The 21847-nt window shown below is 47.4% G+C and overlaps 1 protein-coding gene across 1 annotated transcript in view; it reads right to left on the bottom strand.

Annotated features, from left to right (window-relative positions):
* Positions 1-21846, bottom strand: part of LOC146333842 (vomeronasal type-2 receptor 26-like) — a 36721-nt gene extending 14875 nt beyond the window's left edge. The window contains exons 1-6 of the mRNA XM_084825737.1: positions 21804-21846; positions 18711-18835; positions 14414-14467; positions 12768-12894; positions 2528-2639; positions 1681-1900 (exon numbers count right to left, since the gene is read on the bottom strand). Of these exons, the coding sequence (XP_084681863.1) occupies positions 1681-1900; positions 2528-2639; positions 12768-12894; positions 14414-14467; positions 18711-18835; positions 21804-21846 (681 nt within the window). The remainder of the gene's footprint in view (positions 1-1680; positions 1901-2527; positions 2640-12767; positions 12895-14413; positions 14468-18710; positions 18836-21803) is intronic.
* Position 21847: the final 1 nt, after the last annotated feature.

Here is a 21847-nt window from a genome sequence, read left to right as displayed (position 1 = left end):
ACACACTCAGAGAGAGAGAAAGAGAGAGATAGAGAGAATTGCCAGCTGCATCTGAGAAGAGCCCTGCTGAATCAGAGATCGAAGGTCCATCTGGTTCAGCAGATTTATTATTATTGACATAAACAATTTATCACGCGAATCCTTCCAAGGTGGACATCAAGTAAAACCAAAATACAATAATAAAATACAATAAGTATATTATTTAAATCAATCAACCAATCAATATTAATCAGGAAATTTCCCACAGGGCAACTTTACCAGGATTAACAATGGCTGATAGCTGTAGACTGACCCAGCCTCTCCCTTGAATTTGTCTATGAAGAACATAAAGAGAGGAACATCAGAAGAGTCCTGCCAGAACAGAACCAGCTAGCTCAGCATGCTCTTTCTGATGGTGATCAGCCAAGTTCTTGCCTACGTTATTCAGAACTACTGAGGTGCAGGGCTGGAGCTCAGTGGGCGAGCTTCTGCTTTATATGCAGGAGGTCCCAGACTCAAGGCGTCTCCATGCAGAGCTGGGAAAGACCCCTGTCTTAATCCCTGGAAAGCCAGTCAGTCCTGGCACACACAAATCCAAAGTTTTCTTCATTTCAGAAGAAGAATATAGGCTGGAAAGGAGTCATTTGTTGCTGCTACTATTAAATAATGGAGGGTCAGAAGTCCTGGCTGATCTACTGGAGAGCGCTCAGTGATCTACCAGTACGTCCAGACCTACCTTCTGACCACCCCGTCCTAACTAGAGACTGCTGGGAAGGGGCAGATTTCCTATTCATTGTCAATTCTTAATATAAAACCCAATTATTGCTCAACTCTGCCTTCCTTCCTTGTACCCAAAAGCCTCGTGAGGCAGATCAGTTGTTCTCCCTTTTAGCAAGGAGGGGGATATGTGACGGCTAACTCTCCCTTGCTCACCCCTCCAGATTAAGGCAGGACTCTACAAAGCCAGACTTGGCCCAAACAACTGAAACTAGTTTACTCCAAACTCAACATGCAGTTCACCTTCAAGGGACTTTGTTGGGGGTGGAACCAAGTGTGAGATATCCTCCCAACCTCTCGGTTGAGTCCCCTAACACTTGCCTCCATGTTTCTGTATTCTGCCTTGCACACCCACACACAACACACCCACAGGCGCATTTTCGATGTCTCTCTCCTTAGAGCAGTAGGTGCAACAGCAGCGCCAGGCTCCCTCCGAAGTTTAGCTCCCAGGAGGCCTGTGAGACTGCCACAGCACCCTCGATCACGCCAAAGAGGGAATGTGTAATTCTCCTCCAGCTCAGGATGAAGCCAAAGAAGAACCCTCCAGCTTTTGACTGGGTTCACATGCGCGTGGGTATTTAATAAGCCGTGCTGGCTGATTGACCACCGCTGTGTGTGATGGGCACAGGACACCCAACTCCCTTAATGAGCTTCACCATGCGCAGCTTGTCGTTGCATGCGAACCCTGTGAGTGTGGCTGTCTGGGTGCTTACCTGGCCCTCTCACTCTCATTAAAGGTTGAAGCCAGTGATTACACACCTCTGAGACTCATATGTCAAACGGCTAATGCACCTCCCTGGAAGGAGCCCTCTCATCTGCCAGCAAAGCAGGCAAGTATCTGTCCCAGATCCCTCTTGTGGAAACTTACGCAAATACAACCAAAAACGGTGACAGGTACAATCTTCGAAAGTCACGTAACTTTACGGGATAATAACCGCCAAGTGGTATATTCCCACCAACAATGAGGTCTCCTGGCCTGTAGCAATCTTCTCGCAGGTGATACGTCCTGGTCAAGAGGCACTTGGCCCTCAGCATCCTCTGGGTGGCCTGAGGCAGGAGCCAAAATATGAGCAGCAGACGCAGATGCAGCCAAACCATCAGGGGCACGGGGGACCTCCCCTTCCCAGTCAGCGACAAGGAGAACCTGAAAGAGAGCGACCATACAGGCCCCAGCAGGGGAATGACATCTCAGCAAGAAATGACCACAGATAAAGTGATCACACCCCACCCCAGCGCCACACGGAAAGGCTCAGTGTCTATTTATATTAAGCATCCCCCCCCCCTGGATTTCTTTGTTATTGACTTGCGGAATGGAAAACCACAGGGGATTCCTCAAGGATTACTGCCATTTTGATAATTCTCAGCTAGAGAAATTAGCCCCAGAGCGCTGGGCTCCCTTTGCACTCTCTGCTTGTCTCTTGCTCAGATGGGCTCAGGGACTTGAGTTAAGTTTTCAGGTTACAAACTTGGCTGTGTGTGAAGCTGAACTCCTAATTCCAGGCTTGTGGCAAAGGCCATTAGCCCAGAGGGATGACTGGGGAAGGGACGAGTTGGCGCCTGAGTATAGCAGCGCTGGGCTGACCAATGAGACACTGATGGATGGCATGTCTGGTCTGTCTGCAGTTATAACACCCCGCAGGGCAGAGGACCTATTACAAGGGTCTGTCCTGAAAGACCTGTGAAATTGGAGGGATTCCCGAATGCTGCTGGGGAGTTTTTGTCTGGCATGGTATGGCATTTGCCCCTGCTGAGGTCCTAGTCCCAGCCTCACACAGTGCCTTCTCTGGGGCTCCGGGGATCAGATGGCTCCCTGGGTTTCAAGCTATAAAGCACGCCCGATACCAGCTGGAGCGCAAATGGCACGAGGATCAGAAGAAATGCAACTGAGCAGCAGCAAGAGCACATTACCAGGCCCCACTTACAGTGGCAGTGGCTGTGAAGAAGGCCTCCTCCCGGGCCACCATTGCACCCTGGAGGCTTTGGATTTTACTTTAGTTGTCAGTAGGGATGGCCATTGTGGGGAAATCCAGCTCTTCTTTTTCCTCACCGGATTTCCCGAAGCCCCCCATCTCAGCTTCTGCTTGCAAGCCAAGCCAAGGGGCCTGTTCCAGAACTCTGGGGACCTGCCCGTTTTCCCTTGTAAAAACATCATTTGCGCAACTTCCAGCCTCAGTTTGTGCAAGTTAGGCATATTTACAGCCACAGTTTGCTGAAGTTACACAAATTCTGGCTGAAAATTGCCTAACTTACACAAATTGTGGCCACAACTTGCGTAAATGGTTTTTACGGGGGGAAAAAAACCTGCAAAGATCTGTGAGCTGGCCTGACAATGTGAAACATTTGCCTCCACTTAAGCTAACTAATGTACTTCCGAGTCTGCTAAATATCAGGCAAGGACTAAGCTTTGTTCAGCAGAAAAACAGACTCCCTTGGGAAGTGGTGGTTTTCCTTCGCTGGAGGCGTTTAAGCAGAGGATGGGTCAGCCAGCTGTCAGGAATGCTGTTGCTGCATTCTGCATTGCAGAACCCGGATTGAGCAGGGGGGGTGACTAAATTACCTCCAAGCTCTCTCCCAAGTCTATGATTCTATGAATATCAGAGAGCAAACTTCTAGACCAAGGATGGCCCAGAGATTTCTCACATATAATTGGAGCTGATTCCCTCCTACAAACATCCCAAGGCTGATGATACAGAGGCTGTTCATGGCATCCTCCTCCCTATGTCTGTCTGGAAGACATTTCTGAAAGGGGCTTACTTCTTGGATCATGCATCCAACTCCCCTCTATAGACCACTTTGATTGGAAATCGGGATTGACTGTTAGTTGAGGAACTGAATAAGCAGAGAAGACACCAGAGTGTTAGGATCCCTGGTTCTTTTTCCTTACGAGATGAACTCTGCAGCTAAGATTTGGATTCAGTACAATAATGTAGCATTTAGGGAGAATGATGCAACCCAGGAGACCGGCCCCAGAGGCCAAGATGGAAAAGACCTCCACAGCCAGCATGGACTTCCCTTTGGTGCTCAGGTAGGCGGGCACAAAGGAGAACCAAACACTGCAAAACACCAGCATGCTGAAGGTGATAAACTTGGCTTCGTTGAAGCTGTCAGGCCACTTCCTAGCTTGGAAAGCCACCGTGAAGCTAACAAGGGCCAGGAAACCCATGTAAGCCAGGACAGTGTAGAACATGGTTATCTAGCCTTTGTTACATTTCACTATGATCTCTCCAGCCAGGGAACAAAAGTTCAAGTTTGGAAATGGAGACGTCACCAGGCAGGCAGCACAGGTCACAACAGGGCTAAAAGGACAGGCCAGGACAATGGAGTTCGCCAGTTGTCTTCCCAAGAGTTTTCTTGACATGTTTCCTGGCTTGGTGGCCATGAAAGCCAGAACCAGTATGATGTTTTTTGGCCAAAGCGGAAGATGATGATGAGAGCCACTTGTTGGAAAAGACAGGTGACGTTTGTGGGTCAACCAATGAATAGGAAGGACGCCAGGCCCTTGTAAACCCTCTGGATGGCCCTGCAAAGCTGACCACGGGGGGGGGGGGAACCAACCCAGGTCTCACCCAGGGCGCTAGTTATCCTAGGACCGGCCCCGCCCAAGAGTTCTTTGGCTATTTATTTAAAAGATTTGTATCCTACAGGACCCCTTCATGGATCACTGCCTTGTTGTGGTGAAGGGGCTTGCGTAACTCAGGGAAGCCATAAGCTATGCCGTGCAGGGCCACCCAAGATGGACAGGTCATGGCAGAGAGTTCTGACAAAATGTGGTCCACTGGAGAAGGAAATGGCAACCCACTCCAGTATTCTTGCCAAGAAAACCCCATGGTTATCACAAGGCTAAAAGAGATGACGCCGGAAGATGAGCCCCTCAGGTTGGAAGGTGTCCAATATGCTACTGGGGAAGAGCAGAGGGTATTTCCAAGTAGCGCCAGAAACAGTGAAGCGGCTGGGCCAAAGCCGAAAGGACACTCAGCTGTGGATGTGTCTGGTGGTGAAAAGAAAATCCGATGCTGTAAAGAACACTATTGTTTAGGAACCTGGAATGTCAGATCAATGAATCAAGGTAAGCTGGAGGTGGTCAAACATGAGATGGCAAGATTGAACATCGACATCTTGGGAATCAGCGAACTAAAATGGGCAGGCATGGGCGAATTTAATTCAGGTGACCATCATATCTACTATTGTGGGCAAGAATCCCTTAGAAGAAATGGAGTAGCACTCATAGTCAACAAAAGGGTGGGAAAAGCAGTATTGGGGTACTGCTTTTCTATCATCTATCATCTTAAAAATGATATCATCTTAAGATTCTATCATCTTAAAAATGATAGAATGATCTCAGTACGAATCCAAGGCAAACCATTCAACATCACAGTAATTCAAGTCTATGCCCCAACCACTGAGGCCGAAGAAGCTGAGGTTGATCGGTTCTATGAAGACCTACAACACCTTCTAGAACTAACACCAAAAAAAGATGTCCTCTTCATCATAGGGGATGGAATGCTAAAGTAGGAAGTCAAGAAATCACCGGGATAACAGGCAGGCATGGCCTTGGTGTACAAAATGAAGCAGGACAAAAGCTAATAGAGTTTTGCCAAGAGAACATGCTGATCATAGCAAACACTCTTTTCCAACAGCACAAGAGGCGACTCTACACATGGACATCACCAGATGGTCAATATCGAAATCAGATTGATTATGTCCTTTGCAGCCAAAGATGGAGAAGCTCCATACAGTCAGTAAAAACAAGACCTGGAGCTGACTGTGGCTCAGATCATGAGCTGCTTCTTGCAAAATTTCGGCTTAAATTGAAGAACGTCGGGAAAACCACTAAACCGTTCAGGTATGACCTAAGTCATATCCCTGATGAATATACAGTGGAGGTGAGGAATAGATTTCAGGGATTAGACCTGATAGACAGAGTGCCTGAGGAACTATGGACGGAGGTCCGTAACATTGTTCAGGAGGCAGCAACGAAATCCATCCCAAAGAAAAAGAAATGCAAGAAAGCAAAGTGGCTGTCTGAGGAGGCTTTACAAATAGCTCACGAAAGAAGGGAAGCGAAAAGCAAGGGAGAAAGGGGAAGATATACCCAACTGAATGCAGAGTTCCAGAGAATAGCAAGGAGAGACAAGAAGGCCTTCTTCAATGAACAATGCAAAGAAATCGAGGAAAACAACAGAATGGGAAAGACTAGAGATCTCTTCAAGAAAATTGGAGATCTCAAGGGAACATTTTGTGCAAAGACGGGCATGATAAAGGACAAAGAAGGCAGGGACCTAACAGAAGCAGATGAGATTAAGAAGAGGTGGCAAGAATACACAGAAGAACTATACAGGAAAGATCTTAGTGTCCCTGATAGCCATGATAGTGCGGTCACTGAACTTGAGCCGGACATCCTAGAGAGTGAAGTCAAGTGGGCCTTAGGAAGCATTAGTAACAACAAAGCTAGCGGAGATGACAGTATTCCGGCCGAGCTATTTAAAATCCTAAAAGATGATGCTGTTAAAGTGCTGCATTCAATATGCCAACAAATCTGGAACACTCAACAGTGGCCACAAGACTGGAAAAGGTCAGTTTACATTCCAAAGAAGGGCAACGCCAAAGAGTGTTCAAACTACCGCACAATTGCGCTCATTTCACATGCCAGCAAGGTGATGCTCAAAATCCTACAAGCTAGGCTTCAGCAGTATGTGAACCGAGAACTACCGGAAGTACAAGCTGGGTTTCGAAGAGGCAGAGGAACTAGAGATCAAATCGCCAACGTTCGCTGCATCATGGAGAAAGCAAGAGAATTCCAGAAAAACGTCTATTTCTGCTTCATTGACTACGCTAAAGCCTTTGATTGTGTGGATCACAACAAACTGTGGCAAATTCTGAAAGTGATGGGAGTACCAGACCACCTTACCTGTCTCCTGAGAAACCTGTACGAGGGTCAAGAAGCAACAGTAAGAACCGGACATGGAACAACCGATTGGTTCAAAATTGGGAAAGGAGTACGACAAGGCTGTATATTGTCGCCCTGCTTATTTAACTTATATGCAGAGTACATCATGAGAAACGCCGGGTTGGATGAATCACAGCTCGGAATTAAGATTGCAGGGGGAATTATCAACAGCCTCAGATACGCAGACGATACCACCTAATGGCAGAAAGCGAAGAGGATCTCAAGAGCCTCTTGTTGAGGGTGAAAGTGGAGAGTGCAAAAGCTGGTTTGAAACTCAACATTAAAAAAACTCAGATCATGGCATCTGGCCCCATCACTTCCTGGCATATAGAAGGGGAAGAAATGGCAGCAGTGACAGATTTTATTTTCTTGGGCTCCAAGGTCACCGCAGACGGTGTCTGTAGCCATGAAATGAGGAAAGCTATGGCAAACCTAGACAGCATAGTAAGAAGCAGAGACATCACCTTGCCAACAAAGTTTCATATAATCAAAGCTATGGTTTTCCCAGTAGTAACGTATGGCTGTGAGAGCTGGACTATAAGGAAGGCTGAGCGCCGAAGAATTGATGCTTTCGAATTGTGGTGCTGGAGAAGACTCTTACGAGTCCCCTGGACTGCAAAGAGGGCAAATCAGTCCATCCTAAAGGAAATCAACCCTGAGTGCTCATTGGAAGGACAGATCCTGAAGCTGAAGCTCAAATATTTGGGCCACCTAATGCGAAGAGAAAACTGTCTGGAAAAGACCCTGATGCTGGGAAAGACTGAAGACAAAAGGAGAAGGGGACGGCAGAGGATGAGATGGCTAGATAGCATCACCGATGCAATGAATATGGACTTGAGAACGCTCCAGGAGAGAGCGCAGGACAGGAAGGCCTGGCGTGCTATGGTCCATGGGGTCACGAAGAGTCGGACACAACTGAATGACTGAACAACAACAACAACAACAAACTGCAAAACGGCATGTGCTCAGAGTATTTGTCTTTTCTTTTTCAGAGTTGGCAAAGGGTTTCCCCTTTTCCTTTGCTCTAACACCGTGGTGGGGAGTCTCAGGCCTGGGTCCTGGTCTGGGCCTCCTGGGGTTACCCAGCTCAACAGGCCCCTTCACTGGCCCCACCCCCTTTCCCCCAACCATGGATGGTTTGGTGGCTTCCTGACGTTGGCTCAGTTTTTCGCCAGTCAAAAATGTTGAAGGCCACTCCAGCGGCTGAGTTCCTGGCAGGAACTTAGAGCTACAACGTGCTGGTGGGTTGTGGGTTGTTTTACTTTTTTTTTGTACTTTTCACTGCCCCACCAGTGGAATCCGACCCCTGAGGGATTCTCTGGAATAGAATTTGGCCAGTGGACTAAAAGAAGCCCCCTATCCCCATGCTAACATATCAAGAATATAGAAAGAGCTGGAAGACGTGGAATGACAGTGGGGGAGGAAGGAAATGTTAGTGGTTTGCTTCAGAGCTGAAGTAATGCCCGTGGCTATGCCAGAGCTGAAGTCATGCCCATCAGGGTCTAAATTTGGCACCGGGAGTAAAGTTACAAATCAGCCCCTGGCACACATGGAGAGGGAGCTTAAGCACAGAGAAACAGGTTGGAATAAAGGAGGTTGGGGGAAAACACACCTTTGATTTGGCTCAAGGGATTAGCATACATACCTTTCCTCCAGGAAACGGCACTCAAGGCATCTAACAACAATGAAAGATGGTATTTAGAATAAAATGATAATTAAACCAATCATAGCACAAATACATTAACACACAATTAAGAACACAACAATGCAAGAATAAAAACAGCACCAAACCCAACAGACCAGCTTACATGATAAAGGCCTGCTTGAATAAAAATGTATTTGACTATGGGCAGTGGTTGAATGGGCAGTGGTTGTCAGTTGGCCTTTGTTCATCGATGGAAGTGAATGCCTTGGGAGGTGGTCACATCTCCTTGGCTGGAGCTGTTTAAATGGAGGCTGTTGGGCTATCTATAAGGGATGCTGCAGCTTCACCCTGCATTGCAGATGTGCACTGAACACGAGGGGTTGGACTAGATGTCCCACATCATCCCTCTTTAGTCAATGATTCTATTATCTTCAGAGAGCCAGGAGGGGAAACATCTGGACTAATGACACACCAGAGATCTCTCACATAGGATTGGAGGTGGTTCCATCCTACAAACATCAGATGGAGGTTGCTCCTCCATATGGTTGCCTGGAAGCCATTTCTGAGAAGGACTTCACCCTTGCACCATTCATCCAGCTTCCCTTTATAGACCAATTTGATAGGGAACTGGGACTGAGTCTTTCATTGGCAACTTAATTAGCAAAGAAGACACCAAAATGTTAGATTGCCTGATTATTTTTCCTAACTAGATGGTCTCTGCTGTTGAGATCAGGTCTCAGCACAATAATGTAGCATTTGGGGATAAAAAATGAAACCCAGGAGACCAGCACCAGAGGCCAGGATGGAGAAGACCTCCACAGCCACCATGGACTTCCCCTTGCTGCTCAGGTAGGTGGGCACAAAGGAGACCCAAACGCTGCAAAACACCAGCATGCTGAAGGCGATAAACCTGGCTTCATTGAAGCTGTCAGGCAACTTCCCTAGCTTGGAAAGCCACTGTGAAGTTAATGAGGGCCAGGAAACCCATGTAACCCAGGACAGTGTAAAACATTGTGACTGAACCTTCATTATATTCCACCATGATCTCTGTGACCAGGGAATGGAAGTCCAAGTTTGGGAATGGGGGAGAGGTCACCAGCCAGACAGCACAGATAACACCTTGGATGAGGGGGCAGAACAGGACAATGGAGTTAGTTGTCTCCCCAAGAGTTTTCTGGCCATATTTCCTGGCTTGGTGGCCATGAAGGCCAGAACCACTGTGATGGTTTTTGCCAGCACTGAAGAAACAGCTACAGAGAAGGTGATGCTGAAGGGAGTTTGTTGGAGAAGACATGGGACCTTTGTGGGTTGGCCGATAAACAGGAAGGAGCAGAGGAAGCAGAGCAGGAGGGAGATGAGGAGGATGTAGGTGAGATCTTGGGTGTTGGCTTTAAGAATTGGCATATGACAGTGTTTAATGAAGATTGCCAGCATTAGAGATGTGATCAGAGAGAGGGAAAGGGCCAAAGAAGATAAAATCAACCCCCATGTCTCTTGATAGGAGAGGAAGTGGATCTTCTTGGGGATACACTGGTCTTGGTTCTTGTTTGGATGTTGGTCTTCTGGGCACAGGACACAACGATCTGCATCTGGAATGAGCAACAACTATTGAGGCATCTCAAATAGGACACAGTGTTGACCAGCCCACAAAGCAGGAACCAGAAGTATCTCTAGCTGATTGTACACCTATTGTTTTCTGTTAGTAACATACTCTTCAGTAACATATTTTGTACAGGACAAAATCTTTCTCCTTCGTCTTTTTTTTTCCTTTTTATTTTTTGGGTTCCAGACTCATGTTAAATGTTTTGTAAAGAAGAAAAACCCAAATTAAGTAACTAAAAATGAAAAACTGTTTAGTGCAAGAACTGAACCCCATCCTGTCACCTGCTGTGCTTTCTGAATGCCCAAGCAAATTATTATCTCTCGTTTTCTCCAGATGACAGATTGTCATAGGAGGAGATGTGTTGTGAAGAGGCAGGAGAACAGGTAACAGAAAGATCTATAGAAATAAGGTCAATGGGTTTGATTTGGGGGCAACATCCTCCAATTGTTACAAGGATGACAAATCACCTGCCCTGGCCAACGTTCTGCCCAACTTCCGTTCTTCCCCCTTTTTTCTTTTCTTTTTTCTTTTATATTTGAAGTTATCAATTTCAATGTGAAACTAAGAAATGTGTGTGCATGTCAGCATGTGTGTATGTATGCATAGGTGTGTGGGTAGCGGCTATAGTGTGGGACTGGGAGTTGGTAGATCTGGGTTATAGGCCCCACTTGGCCATGGATGCTCACTGGGTGACTTTGGGCCAGTCGCAGACTCTCAGCCCAACCTACCTCACAGGATTGTTGTTGTGAGGATAAAATGGAGAGGATCCTTAAGCACCTTGAAAACAATGCAGTGATTCCTCGAAGCCAACATGGATTTGTCAAGAACAAATCCTGCCAGACGAATCTGATCTCATTTTTTGATCAAGTCACCTCCCTTGTGGACCGTGGGAATGCTGTAGACATCATATACCTCGACTTCAGCAAAGCTTTCGACAAAGTGCCCCATGTTATCCTGATGAGCAAACTAGCTCAAAGTGGGCTACATGAAGCAACGATCTGGTGGATCCACAGTTGGCTACAGAATCGGACTCAAAGAGTGCTTATCCATGGGACCTTCTCAAGCTGGGGAGAGGTAACGAGTGGGGTACCGCAGGGCTCAGTCCTGGGCCCGGTGCTCTTCAACACTGTATTAATGACTTGGAGGAGGAGATACAGGGAATGCTGATCAAATTTGCAGATGACACAAAATTGGGCGGGATAGCTAATACTTTGGAAGACAGAAACAAAATTCAAAGTGATCTGGATAGACTGGAGCGCTGGGCAGAAAACAACAGAATGACATTTAATAGGGATCAATGCCAGGTTCTGCACCTAGGAAAAAGAAACCAAATGCACAGTTACAAGATGGGGGATACGTGGCTCAACAACACTACAAGCGAGACGGATCTTGGAATTGTTGTCGATAACAAGCTGAATATGAGCCAACAATGTGATGTGGCTGCAGAAAAGGCCAATGCCATTTTGGGCTGCATTCATAGAAGCATCGCTTCCAAATCCCGGGAAGTACTAGTTCCCCTCTACTCAACACTGGTTAGGCCTCACCTGGAGTACTATGTCCAGCTCTGGGCACCACACTTTAAGAAGGATGCAGACAAGCTGGAGAAGGTTCAGAGGAGGGCAACGAGGATGATCAGGGGACTGGAAACAAAGCCCTAGGAGGAGAGACTGAAAGAATTGGCATGTTTAGCCTTGAAGAGAAGACTGAGGGGAGATAGGATAGCGCTCTTCAAGTCCTTGAAAGGTTGTCACAGAGAGGAAGGCCAGGATCTCTTCTTGATCATCCCAGAGTGCAGGACACGGAATCATGGGCTCAAGTGACAGGAAGCCAGGTTCAGGCTGAACATCAGGAAAAACGTCCTGACTGTTAGAGCAATACGACAATGGAACCAATTCCCTAGGGAGGTGGTGGGCTCTCCCACACTGGAGGCGTTCAGGACAAGGCTGGACAGCCATCTGTCAGGGATGCTCTGACTTGGAGTCCTGCATTGAGCAGGGGGTTGGACTCGATGGTCCTTCAGGCCCATTCCAAACCTACTTTTCTAGGATTTCATAGGGTGCAGGTGGCTTCTACGCAGCACCCATCCAAATACTGAAAGCATTGCAACATCTTCAATCAACTGCATTATTGGAGGTGAGCATCTATCAGCCTTTCAGCTGACAGAAGGGTGCAGAGAATCCATTTGCAGGAACCTTGCGTTATCTTCCAAGAAGCAGGCAGATAATTTAACAGAGCATGCACATCTATAAATATTAAGAAGTGCTCCAATACAAAATACACCCGTATAATGACCTCATCCCCAAAAGGGGCAACTACTGGGTATTGCCAAAACATATGCTTACAAGAAGCATTAGCTGTGTTACACCTCCAGTAATTAGATGACCTACACAAACCCTTACAAAAGAGATGTTGCTGTGTCCAAAAGACCAAAAACAAAAGGTGTTGCTCTTCAAGTACTTGAAAGGCTGTCAGAGAGAGGAAGGCCAGGATCTCTTCTCGATCATCCCAGAGTGCAGGACACGGAAGAATGGGCTCAAGTTGCGGGAAGCCAGATTCCGGCTGAACATCAGGGAAAACAGGGTTCCCCCCGTCCCCAGCTCAATAAGGATTTGAAGTGAGAGACCCCGACTGAGCCCATGTTCACAACAGCACAGTTTCAAAGCAGCAGGGCTGCTCCTGTTCTCAGCAAAGTGGAACCGAAGGCAATTCCCTTCCGCCAATCAGCACCACTTCCACCAGCCCACACCAAAGCCAGCTGAGGTCAGACAGGCTCTTGAACAGCACTGAAGCCACCGTGACAGGAAAACCTGAGCTACCTGTCCGGTTGGAAAAGGTCCCTTCCGGACAAAGGTCATGTTTGTAGCAGCAACCCGGCTTCCCCTCTGGACCTTTTCTCCAGTGCCCTGGAGAGCACCGCTCCACACACCTGGCAAAGGGCATCCCCTAAACGGGAGAAGACAAACAGGTGAGGAGCTCCAGCGACCACAATGGCACTACTTGGAGCTAGTCCACAGAGTTTCCATTACGTGATGGATCACCAGTTTGGGAGTGCCAAATATCTTCCGAATCCATGCAGATTACTTCGAACCATCATTGAGAAGACTTGAACAAAATGTAGTCTGAGACAGCTCCTGGCGGTGGTTCGGCAGCGGTTCGGCGGCTGCGGCGGCTGGTCTTCCGACCGGCTGCCACCACCACCATTTCCAAGTAAAACAACAACAACAACAAATGTGATAGGCTACGTAAATCTTTACGTAGCCTATCACGGCTAGATTTTCAAAAAAAAAAAAAGTGCGTACGCAAATGGCGGCGCCCATGCGTGCCGCCATTTGCGTTCCTTATTTGGGCACATGTAGTCTACGTAAACATTTACGCAGACTACGGCGAAAATCAGGGCAATGCTATTTGCATACGTGCTTTTTTTTTTTTTTCAAAGTCAGCCGTGATAGGCTACGTAAACATTTACGTAGCCTATCACGGCTGACTGCAGGGACGCAAACGGCAGCGGCTACGGCCGCTGCCGTTTGCATCCCGGCAGGAGGTTTCGCGGCCGGAATTTCGGGGAGGAGGGATGGGGCGCCCCCCCCCACCGCGAAGGAAGCTGCGGGATCAGGTAAGGGACTTCCGTCCATCCCTAATTTAAAATGGGGCTTTCTGCTTCCCTTTCAAATGTGGGATCACAACTGACTCCCTTTACGTGCGCTTCCTTTCCCCGCTCCCCTCCTGCCCACCCCGTATCTGAGTCTTCCACTATCTTTCATGGATCTCGCTCCTCTTCTTGCGGCTTTAAGTCGTTTCATGGAGGAAACTGAGGTGGAACACAACGGGGTAATTTGACAGCTCATGATCTGCGATCTCTTTAAAAACAGAACACAGGGCATTTAGTGCAGGAGGGTCACGGCAGGGTGACGGCGTCACGTAAAGAGCCTGCGAACGTCCGTGAGGGAGCCATCTCAATGGCAGGATAAAAGCCCTGTGTGAAGGAGCCCTAAGGCTGAGAGAGTGCTATGGCCCTTGTGTCCTCCTTGAGGGTTTCCCGTCAGCAGATCATTGGCCGCTGTGTGAACAGAATGCTGGACTAGATGGATCCTGGGTTTGATCCAGCAGGGCTCTGATGCTCTTATGTTCTTTTTTCCATAACAACCTACTTTTCGGCCACACGTCTTAGGATGTAGAGAAAGTGTTTGGACAGGGCACTTCAGCGGAGTTCATTAAGCCCCCCTAACATTGTGTCTTGGGGCTGGACTCACGGGTCTTAGAGGCCCCTTCCAACCCTACTATTCTGTGATTCTTTGATTCTCGATTTTGTATGTCCTGATTGCACACAGAATGAATCCAGTTTGACCAAACTGTTGTCTTTGGGGAGGGGCACTAAAGCCAGAAAGCCCTACACCTGTTTATGAAGGGAATATGGAGCCAAGTGCCCATTCATTGCAATCGTTACAAATTGTATCAGGGTTACCTGCATGGCAGCCCTGACGTTTGGGGTGATACGCACACTGGTGAGCTCGTGCACCTGTGTGTGGGTGGGAGTGGTATTAAAGACATCACAGAGCTTCAGATATATATATTCATATATATATATATATATATATATATATATATATTCAGATGTCCCTTTTGAACATGGACATCTTCCTTCTTGTAGTCCTTCATGCACCTGAAGTCAGCTGTAGGAGTCCATGAAAGCCACAAAGCAAAATGTGCTAGCCTTTAAAATGCCACAGAAGACTCAGAAAAGAATAAGGTGCTACAAGACTCCTTATTGTTCCTGCTGCTATCAGCTCAGGCTTCTCTGGCTATTGGGGAAGCCCCTGCCTAAACAACATAGAGTTCCTCTATCTTTTATACTGGGCTATCAATGAGTCTTGGGGAGAAGCCCCATAGCTAGAAAGCCCCCAATATGTGCACAGTGGGGTTCATCACATGGAGCTTTTATCCTGCTATTGAGATGGCTCTTTCATGGAAGTTTGCGGGCTCTTTAGATGATGCCATTACCCTCCAGGGTGTCTCCCACCAGTTCCCCCAGCCTATCCCGTGTTTTCCCCAAACGCAAAAAATGTAGTATTTTTCCCAGCCCACGGAACAGGAGCGCCATGGCCTCCCTGTAAAATTCTCCTATAGCGGAAGAAACTGCTCTGTCTGCCGCTGTGGGCGTTTGCTTTCGGTTGCTGGGGGCGCAGTCAAGATGACACAGGGTTGCAGGGAGGGAGGCCCGAGCACATTTGACAGGCCCGAGCACAAGAATCGCCTGCCAATTGCATCTTCTGCCTCTGCATTTCTCAGCTGGGGGGAGAAGAAGGTAGAATGCCTCCCTGCAACCAAGGGAGACACATCTGATCCACCACCCCACCAAGCTCAGAAGCAACATCCTCTGTTGTTTCAGAGCACCCTATTAAGTTTAGTGGGGCTTACTCCCAAGGAAGTGTGCCGAGGGTTGCAGACTTACAGGGTGATCTCATGTCTACTCAGAAGCAAGTCCCATTGAGTTCAATTCGGCTTACTCCCAACTATGTGTGCCCAGGAGTGCAGACTTATACCATGGTATTATCTCTACTCACAAGTAGATCCGAGGTTTCCTGGGGGGCTTCAAGAAAACAGTACAGCAGAAGTTAAGCTTCAAAAACAAGAACACACACACGCTCCTTTGCACGCATGCCAGGGAGGGAGGGAGGCCCTCCCTCAGTTCAAACCACACTGCTGCCATGTAAAGAAGACCTTCCTAATCCCGCAAAGAGACCAAAAGCAGAAAGCTCCGGAAAGGATGTGGGTTTTTGTGGGGGGGTTGCTTCATGTAACAACACCCAAAATGTCACAGTTTTGGAATATTAACGTGTATCTTCACTGCAATGGTTAGAAATTGTGTCAAGGTTATCTGAATGGCAGACCTGACTTTTGGGGTGACAACCATACAGGGGTAGACATTATAGGACTTCAGTTTATATTTAGGTATCTGTCTTTAAAATGGACATCCTCCTCCTGGATAGCACATCATGCATCTGAAGTTGGCAGAAGGAGTCCGTGGAAACAGTTGCCATTAAAAATATGCTAGTCTTTAACATGCCACAACATTTTATTTTTATTTATTTATTAAATTTATTAATCGCCCATCTGGCTGGTCACCCAGCCACTCTGGGCGATGTACAACAAAACAGTTAAAACAATAAAATTCTACATTAAAAACATCATAAAAAATACCCTAACCAACCCCGAATGCCTGCCTGAACAACCACATTTTTAATGCACGGCGGAAGCTCATTAAAGAGGGGGCATGGCGGAGTTCCCTAGGGAGGGAGTTCCACAGAGTGGGGGCCACCACAGAGAAGGCCCTCTCCCTCGTCCTCACCAGCCTAGCTGTCCTGGCTGATGGGACAGAGAGAAGGCCATCCGAGGCTGATCTTGTTGCTGGAGGCGCTCCTTGAGATAGGCTGGGCCGGAACCATATAGGGTTTTAAAGGTCAAAACCAACACCTTGAATTGGGCCCGGAAAGCAACTGGTAACCAGTGCAACTCCTTCAGCACTGGAGTGATGTGATCTTGCCGGCGGCTGCCTGTAATCAGGTGAGCCGCCGTGTTCTGTACCAGCTGCAACTTCCGAACCGTCTTCAAGGGTGACTCCACTTAGAGCGCATTACAGTAGTCTAGACGAGAGGAGACCAGGGCATATACTACCGATGGGAGCAGATGGTCGGGAAGGTAGGGGCGCAGCCGCCGTATCAGATGGAGTTGGTATGTTCTGGCCCCCAACACTCCCCCCACTGCCTCCACCAGGTGGACACGTGCCTCCTCGCTCCCGCCTATCAGGCAGGCTACCCACCCCTAAAACACAACAGAATCCCCCCAAAATTGAAAAAATAAACCAATTAAAAAATCCCCTTTAAGATACTGCCAGGCAGGAGTCCACGGTGGTGGTGGTGGCGGCGGCAGCGGCGGCACCAGCAGCAGGCCCAGCAGCAGCAGGCACACCTCTCCCCCGGTGGTGGCAGCTTCTCCTGCAGGCCCTGGCTCTCCTTCCCCAACATCCCCAACATCCCCAACATCCTTCCCCAACAGACTAACAGGAAATTCCTTCCTTTAGCTTGGTTACGGCCTCTTCAGCCATGTTGAAGGAGAGAAAAGGGAATTTCCCTCGTTCTATCGGATCGATCCCAATGAAGTTCCTCAGTATGAGGGCTTAGTCCGGCTGCTCCTGCATTTCCACTGGAACTGGATTGGGCTGGTTGTTCACAATGATGACAAGGGTGAAAGTTTCATCCGGACACTGACCCCAATGCTCAAGCAGAAGGACATCTGTGTGGCCTTCACTGACACGTTCAGGTCTACAGACTCAGGCTTTCATCTTCAAATGCGAACTGGCTCTATTCCTAGTTCTTGGTTTGAGCCCCAAGTGATTATTGTCTTTGGGGACACCAGTGTTATACTGCAATTAACAACCCTGTTGTTTATTCATGAAAAAAAGACCAAAACCCCATTTTGGAAGGTGTGGATCATGACATCCTTTTGGGAAATGGCTGCGACGGGACCGCCCGACAGTGAGGTATATGAAAAAACCATCCATGGTGCTTTGCACTTCAGAGTCCACAGAAGGGCTGTGCCAGGATTCAAGCGTTATCTCTGGGCTTTGGATCCACTCCGACCACAAGGAGACGTCTTTCTCCGTGACTGGTGGGAAACCGCATTTGTCTGTCATTTTCTGCAATCCGGCCAAACCTCTCCGAGAGGAACGAGAACCTGTACTGGGAAGGAGAAAGTACAGGACCTGCCAGGCCAGAAGTTCGAAATGAGCATGACACGTCACAGCTACAGCATCTACAATGGTGTTTATTCTGTGGCACACGCATTGCATGCTGTATCAGGATCCAAACATGGAGTGACAGGGGAAGGCAAGAGGCTTCTGAATATTCAGCCATGGCAGGTAACATCCTCCTTCAGAACTGGCAATCTTATAAAAGGTGCCTTAGTGATTTCTCAATGGTCTGATCCTGGAAGCAGAGCCTGAGCCTGGGAGAAGGGGTATTACCTTTCCACATGAGGCATTTGTTGTGCGCTCATGATTCCACACTCATCCCAGTTTGCAGTTGATTTGCATGGTGTTGTCATCTTCCAGGGCATGTCTTAGTCTTTGCAACTGTTACAGCATTTTCTTTTCCTAACAAGTGAAGTCTGGTATTTCTGTGAATGGTGGCATCTGTGCAATTGTGTATTTGTGCAATTCTGCTATACCGCAGCACCACCTAATGCATGTATAATGGAACACATAGGCTGTCTTTACATGAGGCAAGTACAGTGATTGGTCACTCATGGAAGTTTGTGGGTCATTTACATGATGCCGTCAACCTCCAGGGCACATCCAGCTGTTTTTGATCTTTATCCCGCAAAAAAACCAACCCTGAGATAATCCACTATTTAAATTTAAATCCGCTTTAATGGCGCTGTGTAAATGGGAAGTTCCACTACAACCACAGCCTGGGAAGAAGAAGCGATTGGGCAGAGCAGGAAAACCACATCCCCCACCCTGCCATGTGTCTGCCTGTTGACCTGGGGTGGGAGGAGAGTTTTCTTGGCCAGGCTAGGAGAGGCTCAAAGCGAGCATGGAGCTGGCCGGGAGAGGAGGAGGAGGAAGGAGGAGGAGGAGGAGAAGAAGAAGGCGAACTCCCCCCCCCATGTAAACAGTTGACAGCAACGAAGCCACACACATCCTGCACTGCCTTGTGCGCGCACAGACACACAGAGAGACTTGAATCTCCCAGGAGACCCACTGATTCACTGCCACTGTCTGCCCCAAGACTGCGGACAATTTGACTGTGTAAAGAGCTGGTCTTCATCTCATTTAGAATGTGGAAACAGAAGACCCAGTAAACTGCGAAGTAAAAAGCCTTGTAAACTGCGAAGTAAAAACCCCATAGAAAGGCGGAAGAAAAAACCCCGAGGAAAACATGTGTAAAGGAGTTGATCTTAATCCCACAAGGCAAACCATTCAACATCACAGTAATTCAAGTCTATGCCCCAACCACTGAGGCCGAAGAAGCTGAGGTTGATCAGTTCTATGAAGACCTACAACACCTTCTAGAACTAACTCCAAAAAAAGATGTCCTCTTCATCATAGGGGATTGGAATGCTAAAGTAGGAAGTCAAGAAATCACCGGGATAACAGGCAGACATGGCCTTGGTGTACAAAATGAAGCAGGACAAAAGCTAATAGAGTTTTGCCAAGAGAACATGCTGATCATAGCAAACACTCTTTTCCAACAGCACAAGAGGCGACTCTACACATGGACATCACCAGATGGTCAATATCGAAATCAGATTGATTATGTCCTTTGCAGCCAAAGATGGAGAAGCTCCATACAGTCAGTAAAAACAAGACCTGGAGCTGACTGTGGCTCAGATCATGAGCTGCTTCTTGCAAAATTTCGGCTTAAATTGAAGAACATAGGGAAAACCACTAAACCGTTCAGGTATGACCTCAATCATATCCCTGATGAATACACAGTGGAGGTGAGGAATAGATTTCAGGGATTAGACCTGATAGACAGAGTGCCTGAGGAACTATGGACAGAGGTCCGTAACATTGTTCAGGAGGCAGCAACGAAATCCATCCCAAAGAAAAAGAAATGCAAGAAAGCCAAGTGGCTGTCTGATGAGGCTTTACAAGTAGCTCACGAAAGAAGGGAAGCGAAAAGCAAGGGAGAAAGGGGAAGATATACCCAACTGAATGCAGAGTTCCAGAGAATAGCAAGGAGAGACAAGAAGGCCTTCTTCAATGAACAATGCAAAGAAATCGAGGAAAACAACAGAATGGGAAAGTCTAGAGATCTCTTCAAGAAAATTGGAGATCTCAAGGGAACGTTTTGTGCAAAGACGGGCATGATAAAGGACATAGAAGGCAGGGACCTAACAGAAGCAGATGAGATTAAGAAGAGGTGGCAAGAATACACAGAAGAACTATACAGGAATGATCTGAATGTCCCTGATAGCCATGATAGTGCGGTCACTGAACTTGAGCCGGACATCCTAGAGAGTGAAGTCAAGTGGGCCTTAGGAAGCATTAGTAACAACAAAGCTAGCGGAGATGACAGTATTCCAGCCGAGCTATTTAAAATCCTAAAAGATGATGCTGTTAAAGTGCTGCATTCAATATGCCAACAAATCTGGAACACTCAACAGTGGCCACAAGACTGGAAACGGTCAGTTTACATTCCAATTCCAAAGAAGGGCAACGCCAAAGAGTGTTCAAACTACCGCACAATTGTGCTCATTTCACATGCCAGCAAGGTGATGCTCAAAATCCTACAAGCTAGGCTTCAGCAGTATGCGAACCGAGAACTACCGGAAGTACAAGCTGGGTTTAGAAGAGGCAGAGGAACTAGAGATCAAATCGCCAACATTCGCTGCATCATGGAGAAAGCAAGAGAATTCCAGAAAAACGTCTATTTCTGCTTCATTGACTACGCTAAAGCCTTTGATTGTGTGGATCACAACAAACTGTGGCAAATTCTGAAAGTGATGGGAGTACCAGACCATCTTACCTGTCTCCTGAGAAACCTGTACCAGGGTCAAGAAGCAACAGTAAGAACCAGACATGGAACAACCGATTGGTTCAAAATTGGGAAAGGAGTACGACAAGGCTGCATATTGTCACCCTGCTTATTTAACTTATATGCAGAGTACATCATGAGAAATGCCGGGTTGGATGATTCAGAGGTCGGAATTAAGATTGCCGGGAGAATTATCAACAACCTCCGATATGCAGACGATACCACCCTAATGGCAGAAAGCGAAGAGGATCTCAAGAGCCTCTTGTTGAGGGTGAAAGAGGAGAGTGCAAAAGCTGGTTTGAAACTCAACATTAAAAAAACTCAGATCATGGCATCTGGCCCCATCACTTCCTGGCATATAGAAGGGGAAGAAATGGAAGCAGTGACAGATTTTACTTTCTTGGGCTCCAAGATCACCGCAGACGGTGACTGTAGCCATGAAATTAAAAGACGTTTGCTCCTTGGGAGGAAAGCTATGGCAAACCTAGAGAGCATAGTAAGAAGCAGAGACATCACCTTGCCGACAAAGGTCCATCTAATCAAAGCTATGGTTTTCCCATTAGCAACATATGGCTGTGAGAGCTGGACTATAAGGAAGGCTGAGCTCCGAAGAATTGATGCTTTCGAACTGTGGTGCTGGAGAAGACTCTTACGAGTGCCCTGGACTGCAAGGAGGTCAAATCAGTCCATCCTAAAGGAAATCAACCCTGAGTGCTCATTGGAAGGACAGATAATGAAGCTGAAGCTCCAATATTTTGGCCACCTAATGCGAAGAGAAAACTCCCTGGAAAAGACCTTGATGCTGGGAAAGACTGAAGGCAAAAGGAGAAGGGGACGGCAGAGGATGAGATGGCTAGATAGCATCACGGATGCAATGAATATGAACTTGAGCACGCTCCGGGAGAGAGCGCAGGACAGGAAGGCCTGGCGTGCTATGGTCCATGGGGTCACGAAGAGTCGGACACGGCTGAATGACTGAACAACAACAACCACAAGGAATCTAGAAGCAGAAGCCTTGGTAAAATGGAATGTTAAAAACTTCGTGTAGAAAAGCCCCTAGTCCATTCTAAGGATGCCAGGCAGGCATTTGGGGTGGGTTAGGGTGTTTTTAGAAATATGATGTCCTTAATGTAGAACTTTATTGTTTTAAATTGTTCTATTGTTGTACATCACCCAGAGTGGCTGGGTGACCGGCCAGATGGGCGATTAATAAATTTAATAAATAAATAAATAAATACCAGTAAAACGGTTCTCTCCTCAACCAATCACAATCAACAAAATAAAAGGTTTTAAAAAGGCATACAGCTTTCTTACCAAGGATGATGAGTTCCTTCTGTCTATGGTAGCCATTCACCATA

The sequence above is a fragment of the Heloderma suspectum genome, chromosome Z (assembly GCF_057233095.1).
Source record: "Heloderma suspectum isolate Gila_16-S chromosome Z, 16-S_ref, whole genome shotgun sequence".
NCBI classification, from domain to species: Eukaryota; Metazoa; Chordata; class Lepidosauria; order Squamata; family Helodermatidae; genus Heloderma; species Heloderma suspectum.
This window is presented reverse-complemented; position numbering and strand designations above follow the sequence as displayed.